Source organism: Morone saxatilis, unplaced genomic scaffold (genome assembly GCF_004916995.1).
Source record: "Morone saxatilis isolate NCDOM2014 unplaced genomic scaffold, NCSU_SB_2.0 Contig1, whole genome shotgun sequence".
Lineage (NCBI taxonomy): Eukaryota > Metazoa > Chordata > Actinopteri > Moronidae > Morone > Morone saxatilis.
The window spans coordinates 2,135,485-2,144,595 of record NW_023339651.1 but is presented as its reverse complement, the minus strand read 5'-3'; the positions used below and the strand labels follow the sequence as shown (position 1 = coordinate 2,144,595).

The 9,111-nt window shown below is 41.0% G+C and overlaps 1 protein-coding gene across 1 annotated transcript in view; it reads left to right on the top strand.

The window, feature by feature from the left end:
• Nucleotides 1-7,902, top strand: part of zgc:114120 (uncharacterized protein LOC619267 homolog) — a gene marked incomplete at its 3' end in the record, with an annotated part of 28,622 nt that extends 20,720 nt beyond the window's left edge. Inside the window, 2 exon segments of the mRNA XM_035668993.1 lie at nucleotides 4,757-4,958; nucleotides 7,773-7,902. Coding sequence (XP_035524886.1) covers nucleotides 4,757-4,958; nucleotides 7,773-7,902 — 332 coding nt within the window.
• Nucleotides 7,903-9,111: the final 1,209 nt, after the last annotated feature.

The window sequence follows — 9,111 nt, the reverse complement described above, 5'->3', positions numbered from 1 at the left end:
GTCGGGCATTATCCCTTACTTATAATAATATAAGTCATCAACAATCAGGCTGATAAAACGATGATAAATATGTTTTCTGAGCTGTAAAAGAGGGTTGAGGGGTTAGGAATGAGTTGGATTAAATTAGGGTTGATCATTTATTTTATTAAAATCTCTCATTACAATCCTTTAAAGTGCTTGTCTTGTTCGACCAACAGTCCAAAAACCCAAAGACATCAAGTTTACAATGATATAAAACCGAGAGAAGCTGAAGCAGATGTTTGATGAAAGACTTTAACGGTTAATCAATGATGAAAATGTCTTGCGGTTACATTCTTTTTTTTTATTAATGGACTAATTAGTTCCCAATTCATTTCAGGCTATTTGTGGTTCTTCAGATTTTATTATCTCCACTCCTCATTTCAGCCTCACCAACCCTCCACATAATGTGCCCATACTCCAGTAGCTGCCACTCAGTCATGAAACTCAGCCAGATGTTAGAAGCTGTACGATAAAAAAAGCCCACCTGATAGAGTCAAGTAATAATGTGCTTACAGGCAGGTTTTTTCTCAGTCCCTCATTAAAAGTGATTGGGCAGCTTTGTTGGCTCAAGGTTGTGATTATCAACAGTCCTGCAGCAGCTCTGCCAGGCTGGATTATAGTGTTTGAGGTAGGAAGGAGCTGATGTGCAGCCAGCTGTTTGTTCATTGTTATGGAAAAAACATAAATGACTAGTTGAGTAAAAGCTCGTGATGTTAGACTAACTGATGTTTATTTCAATTATTACATCAAATTACACACATAAAGCACACTGGTTTAAATCCTGTAATTATAGTCTGAGGTGATATTTCAGGATATTTTACTTTTTAAGTCATCATGAAATAACGATATTGTAGCTGATCAATGATGGTGCATTGATAGTTTATATAATGGACAGAGCTTCTGGGTCTGTGAAGTGTCTTAAACCTGCATTCTGTGTAACAGGCAGCAGGGTGCAGCTCCACTGGCTGCAATAACAACCGATAGTATTGAGTCTTATAGAGAAATAAGCCGACTTCTCAGTTGATTAGGTGTAAAATACAGAAAACAAAAACATTTTTTGGCAGAGCAGTGTAACAGAGACAAATGGACTTAGGGAGGTTTTCTACATGAGAGCTCATTAATGGAAACTTGACAGTTTTATTCTTGAATGCTTTCAGACAGAAAGGCAGAACAAGTGAAATTATACACTTCTTTTCATTGTCTTCCTTCAGTGATTACAATTCAATTTCCATCTGGAGAAAACCATGTGATACAGTTTCTTTTTTTTAATCAGAAATCTTGCATGACTGTTCCGCCCTCATGAAATTCATGGAATCCCTCATGCAAGAAAATATAAATAGACATTTTCCTGACTGTATGTGCTTAGTACTTCAGATTTCAGAAGAAGCTGATGTTTTATGCACATTTTGTAGCAGCTGGTTAAACTTCAGAGACCTTTGTCCTGTCCATTATAGGGTATAATGGACTGTATGAGTGAACTTTTTACTGTACATACAGATATAAAGTCAAATATAAGTCCTTGTAGACATTCTACTTATTTTACAGCATTGTTACCTGTTGCTAAAGTGTGTTGAAGTACAATATTCAGTCTGTTGATTCTACAGATGTAATGTAGATGCCGTGGTAGCAAACTGTCAATCACAAGGTAGCCCCGCCCTAAAGCATACCCTGCTTTATGGTCTAGTTTACTCTAAATGAGACCATCATTTACTAAATGAACATCATGCAACACATTTGAGAAGCAGCAACCAAAACATCTTTGAATTACTCTGTAATTAGAATAGTTGCTGCTTAATTTTCTGCTAATCCATTCATCGACTAATTGTTGAAGCTCTAGATTTATGCTTTGTTGTCTTCTACAGCTGCCAGTTATTTATGATATTAATTTGATTATATAAATATACATATTTGAAAAGCAGCCTGTTAAATGCTAACTGAAACAGTGGTAATGATTGTGAATGCGTCAGAACAACCAGCAAGGAGACTGAACATTTAGTTTATTTGTTCCAACACAGTATAACATCACACAGTCTGGTTGTTCAACACACGGAATAAATAACTTCCAACATCACTGTAACAAATCTTGGGGGACCGATCGATACGATGGATGATGGATAATGTTAACAGTTACCGACTAATTAAGTGGCTGCAAACTGGCTCCCTTTCCTCCATTTCATTCCTCCGAACCAGCCGGGTCTTCATCCCTTGAGTCAGAGTCCTGGTCGGAGCCACTGGAGATCAGCCGGCCTCTGTTGGTCCGCCCCGCTCCGGCTTTGAAGATTATGACTAACTCATGTGTTTTAAACTCAGGGACACTTTTCACATCCAAAAAGGAGCCGGACACAGATTACAGCACTGGACGTGAATAACAATAGTGGTGGAAAGCAGTGTCACAATGCTACTTAATGAAATAATCACTTCTTCTGTCAGATGAGATTACCCCAACCAGAACTTCTCACTGCATTAATAACTGTGATATTATAATTGAGAGTCAGTAAACTCCCTCTGATGTATCTCTCAGTATTCAGACAGCACCTTTTCCTTCAGGACTTACAGACGATTATTTGGTGTTTGATGCTACGCTTATGCATTATAAATCGTTTTTCATCAGTCAAATAAAACACAAGATGAATGGAGGAGAGATTTCTGCCTTTAATCTGTTAAATGTAAAAACTTTTATCCTTTAATCCTCTGTAAGGTCTGTTTTGTATGGACGATTCTAGCAGTGGAAACAGTACTTACAAGAATTTGAACATTGCTAAGAACCCTCTTTCTTTGAAACGTTGTTATTCTATTTCCATATTTGATTCGGCATTATCAGACCTCTCAGACATTTCTCTCATTTTTCCTGCTCTCTTAGAGACCGTGTCATTGTGAAAATCAATTTCATTTGCACTTCAGTCACAAAAATACATTACATATTCTAACTACGCTCCATGAAAAGTATGAATCAATTCAGTGTAGAAATGTAATTGTGACGACTCTTATCCACCGTCTACCGGTAACCGCTGTAACCGAAGTCACTTAAACGTGACAACTGCGGCGAACGTCTTATGAATGATCGGGGAGAAGAGAGCGGGAGGGAGGAGGCCCACAGAGAGATCCTGTGGGAAGATTTATTGACCGTTACTGTGGAAAATAAAACACCGATGTTGTGCCAAGCTCACTTTCCTTCTTTTACCTGTCCTCTGCAGCAAATCTTAGAGAAAATAGAAGCACAAAAAGAGAATATTTACCCATGTTTGAGTTTCTCTCCTCCACTCTGTTCTGTTTATTATTCTCTCCTCTCTCCATGTTTCATTTCTCCTGTGCATATACGCCCTGGCATGCTCTTTCCCTAACCTCTATCCGCTCTCTTCCTCTTCTCTTCTTCATGGTTCACTAAACGCAAACTTTTATAATTCCCCGTTGCTGCATTCTTTTCTCCTCAGTAGCTTGATTCTTGTGCAGGTTTGAAGGCAGAAGGTGTGCGGCGTCTGGCTGACAAGCACACTCCGAGACCATAAATCTCCGAACATATGAGAGGCAGCACACATAATCTGTCAGGCTGTTTGCAGCGTTAAGAGACGTGTGTGGGTGCTTGTGTACGGTTGCTGCCTTTTAAAAGACTCTAAAAAAACATTATTAATGTAGAAGGAGCAAATCCCCAAGAGATAATTCGGTGCAACAGATTGTAAGTGTGCATGCATGTGTGTTTTGTACGTAATGTTTATGTCTTTCGACACTATTATTAGTGTTTCCTACATGTTTGCGTACACATGCATGGCTGAGTGTCATGCCTGCATGCTTTTAGCTTGTTGTAGCCTCCAGAAATCAAACGGCGCCCATATAGCGCTTGCGAGGACTGGGCAAAGACCGCAGATGCAGAAGGCAATCGGAGCTGGCTTCACATAGCACTGTGGGAGCTCATTACTGTATTCTTTGGGCTGGAAAATGTCTGTCAGTGAGGATTCATTAAAAGCCAACCTGCTGCAGCAAGCTCCTGGTAGCACTGTAATGAGAGGTCCTTCACAATTTGGGCTCCCCAGTGGTTCAGATTGGACAGGTGAAATATCGGTGGCAATCTGCATTACAGATAGAGGCTGGCTTTGTTGTGGTCATTAACATTACAATGCTCGTGTTCGCTCAGTTCTTTACGGAACAGTTGAAACCAGTCGTCTGCTCGGGGCCGGAGCTCTTTCTGGTAGAATAACATCCATTCATTTTATCTTTCTTCACAAACATTTTGGCAATTGCTGCTTGGTTTTCTATCACCGTGCCTCCACTCTCCTCTTTTGAAATTTCAATTGAAGCATTGTTCAGTAGTTTCTCGTGCGTCATTATTAATGCAGGTGGACTATTCTGAGGGCAGCCTGGGCGTATTTAGACTCTAATGTTGGTTGGAGTCGGTTTGTTTAACCTGGCTCGGCGTGCCACTCTGGGTCTAATTTTATCTTCAGGATTCAGCTCCCTCTTTGTCGAACCTCTGTTGGTAGAGGAAGATGTGACGGCTGCTTTGTCTGAGGTAAACTGTTTATTTGTCTGTGCCTGTGTGCTAAAAGCTTTCTTTTCCAGCCGCTGTTTTGTGTCTTTGCATTGATTTCCCAAGGCCATTTTGCGTTGCTTTTGTTTGTGTGTTCTACATTTTTTGGTGTCAACTCATTGATTACTGTGTTGCCGCTGCAGCAGAAAGAAACGTCTCAGCATCATCTCTTCTTCTTTTCACTCTCCCAACTTCTTATCTTGTGTCTTGCAGACTCGCACGCCACGTGTGACACGACTCAGCCCAACACAGCCGGCTCTTGCTGACCAGGCCAGCAGGGTGTCCTTTGCGTCAGCTGAAAATCTGGAGACCATGTCAGAGCCGGATATACCCATCGGCTTTAACCGGATGAACCGGCTCCGCCAGAGCCTGCCGCTGGCCCGCTCGTCCAGCCAGGCCAAGCTGCGGGCGCCAGGTCAGACCATTTTAAGAAAAAAATCCAAACTGTTGTCTTGACTTTGACTTTTTTTTTTGATTAACTTGTTCCTTTGCTTCAGATATAAACAAAAAACACAATAAAAACAAAGCTAAACCTAGTGGCGACGTACCCAAGGGTCTCCGTTGATATTTGCAAGGATCTAAAATTTAGCAATGAATAGACACAGGGATTACTGTAATTACTTGACTTTATCTGCCATCGCTTACCATGCTGGGTCCCAGCTCCAGCACCAATATATGTGTTAATCCATTCAGGTTCTTATGTGGAGGTTTCCAACTTAAAGCCAGCATATTCTTGGCAGCAGTGATTGGAGAATACGTTAATTTTAATGAGGCGGTATCATTTAAGAGTAGCACAGCACGATACATGGCACAGCTACATCCAGCACATCGGATACATGGTATGACACAGCTGGATAGAAACTGGCTGCAGTAGCTTTAAACATCAGCATGTTAGCGTTGTCATTGTTGCATGTTTGTATGCTGATGTTAGCATTTAGCTCAAAGCACTGCTGTGCTCACTGAGCCGCTAGCATGGCTGTAGACCAGAACCCTGCTGGCTTATTTCTTTCTAAACCACCCCTTTATGTACACATAAAATAAAAACACAATGCTATTAGTAAAAGTCAAAGGTGCCTGCGAACAGTTCTGGGTTCATTTGTTCAGTAGATGTTAATGGCAATATTTTCTGAACGCACTTTCTCTGCCGACACTCACTCATGTGCAGATCAGAGGCTCCTTATATAACAGACTACATGTCATTTTACCTGTAAGACTCTTTCAGTGTCGTCTAACATGACTGCAGTAGAGGAAATAAAGGTTTGACACCGTTTCCTGGATTGCTCTGCTCTATCCTCCTGTTTCATCACTCGTCTCCATTTTCATGACAGTTAGATCATTTTGAGACAAGGCCGAGTTTATAAAAGCTGCCGTGTTGTTTTCCTGTGTTGCTCTGATTGCAGTGACGCCGGGAGACAAAAGGCCAAAGATCCAACTGATATCATTCTGCACTGATGATTCAATTCAGCCCCAGTAAAGGGCGCCGCTCACATTAACGTACCCTTGTTTTCACTGTCTTGTGTCAGACTTGATGAGTGTGGGTGTGTCCACTCTACTGACAGCATTGCTGTGATTGACAGGTCACCAGCCAATCACACACCGGACGTGTCCATGCATGTAAACTATTAATCTTACTTGATGGTTTTGACAAGCAGTAGCAAACAAGACTCATTAGTTGTGACTATACGGCAGCGTCCTCTTACAGGGAGTCACTTATTTGAGCTGACTGCAGGCATCAAGCGTTAGTAAACCAGATACAGCCCTCTGAGTGTGGAGTCAGACTTCAGTCCGCTGCCTATAGGAACTCTGAATATAAACAGAGCTGTCTGATGCTTCCGAACGATCTCGACAAGCTACCTGTCGTCTTTGATTAATGGCTCGGGCAAGAAGCAAAATCATCTGCTTCTTTAAAGCGTCGCGCATATGAAGAGGAGGGTGATGCATTTGCAGGAGTTAGAAAATGTGGGACAAAATGCAACTGATGATTGATTGTAAAGCTTAACCTCTGTTAAAGCCACTGGAGACCGAGATCCACAATAGCCTTCTAACTATGTTATTTAGGTCTTATGTACATAATAGTAAGCATCTACACATGGTAGCTAGTGCGTACGCTGAGTCGCATGGTGCTATTCATTTTTTACTATTTCAAGCCACATTTCCAGAGGCTTTAAGGAATTCTTATTTTTCACAAACTACCAGGAGAGTGTTGATAATATATTTAATGTGCAAAACTACAACCTTCAGTCAGTTTATGGTAATTTACGCTCAAATGCATCATGTAAACAAAGCTTTTTTCCACAGAGGTTTTAAAGGTTCTATAACACGTCTATCGCAGTTAATTTTCCCTTTCTGCAATTTTCACTTTGCTATAGCAGCATCCAGGTGGGTGATAATTATGTGTCATTTTATGGAGCTTTATTTGTTCAGGTGTGATCATTGCACAGAGGAGAATGGATGTTCAAAGCGACCGTAGAAGAGATACTGTTAGCAGACATAACAGGAAAATATTTCACTTCGTATACTAATGTTTGAAAATGTAGATCAATCTGTGCACCTCTATTTCGCTTTAGTGAGACAATGTCAGATACAGATGAGGCTCAAAATGGCATCTTAAACAATAACTTACCTAAATTAAGTCTGTAAATTATATGTACAGTCACTTTCTTTATACTATGAATTGATCCAGTCTATAGTGTGTATGTCTGTGTTGGTTATTTGACTTTTTCCAGAGAAAATCTGTGAAAAATCTTGTACTCGATGCCCCTAAACTACAAGGCAACGTCACATTCTTCCGCTCTCACACATCCCCCACATGTAAATACAGATAGCAGCAGTAGTAGCGAGTGAAGCCAGTACACACCAGGTGTAGTCATTAAAACGAGGTTTATGTATGTGTTAGCATGGTTCTGTGATTTCTGAATGAACGCCAGATAGCCAGATATATTTTGCATTAACACAGCTGAAATGTGTTAGATGAGTAACAGTCGGGGCAAAGACTGGATGTAACAGAGCTGTGAGGTGGCGGCGGGGGGTGTCAGTAGTTTTGGGATCACTGCGGGGTCAGGAGGTGGTGGGATGCTGTATGGGGTCAGCAACGCTAATATTGTTAGATGAAAATTGTCCCTCCACTCTCTGTCTTCATCCCCGACTCTAAAACTTCATCACCTCCCCCTCCTCACCCCTTTAACCATCACGGATTTCCCTCATTGCTCCTCCCCATCCATAAATGCAGGGATCTTGTTCCTCCAGCTTGGGGAGGAGACTCGCAGGGTGCACCTGACCCACGAGCTGACCAGCCTGGATACTCTGAGGGCCCTCATCGTGCACATGTTCCCCCAGAGGCTCACCATGGCCATGCTCAGGTACGGGTAGGTGTGTGTGTGTGTGTGTGTGTGTGTGTGTATCTATGCTATTGAACCGTCTACAGGCTCATTGATTGGCCTACATCTCATCAAATAATGTGAGCTGTGTAAGTGACACATTGCGATTTCATCCGTAGCGCAGACACAGGAATAAAAATAATAGGTTTTGTAAACAGGTGGAGAATGAAAGCGGGACAGAGTGAGACAAACAGATAGAAATCAATAAAACCAAAGGAGGTGTGAAACAGAGGCTTTCAGGCCACAAGTGGACGTGAATTAAATCTCATTTTTAGAGTTGGAGCTTAAAAATCATGTTGAAATGAAAAGTCAAACTGGAATTTGACTTCTTCTTACTGTTTGTGTAAAGAAATATGTACTGTAATAATAATATTAATAATATTAATGATAATAATAATACATCTTTTGTATGAATACAGCATTTTTGGACACATTTGTGGAAACATCAGCAGAGCTTCGGGGCCTCTGAGTAGGTGGTTCTTGTTGTCTGTAGTGTGTTACTAACTCGAGCTTTTCACAGCTCTGCCCACGACTATTGATACCATAAAACTTCAATTAATAGCCCAGGCTTTTATTTGCTTCAATCATTGAACTCAACCTGCCTTTATAGGGAACAGGCCTTTAATTCCTTTGGCACAAAAGTCTTGTTCAACAAACTGTGTATTACCAGTATGAAGGTTACTTGTATAAAAATGAGGCTATTGAATATCATATCAGTTACATCATTCACTCTACTTGTGAAGTGGCAGCTAGCAGGCTAGGTTGACTAGTAGTTAGCCAAGGTTAGTAGCATTAGCACTGATCACGTTACACTTAGTTTATGTTATTTCAACACCTGCTGAGTCACCTCATGAACATACCAAGATGTTTTATTTAATACGCTGTAGAAATGTTACAAATACTCTATAAACTATCTGTAGGTGGATTCTCCAAATAAAGTGGAACCCAGACTTTTTGCCACACTATGTTGTAAGTTCGTGTGCAGGACAAAAACTTTTCCCATTTTCAAAAAAAAGTCAGTATTAAATGACTTTCATCAGGCTGTTAATTATAGATTATCTACCCAGCGATACATACAGTTCACATTGATATTGTCAGCGGGACTCTTAACTCCAAACTCACTGAATATTACACTTCTGATGAGTTCTGCGTCCAGTTGATTCTCTCATTACAGGCTCCTCATGCAGCTAA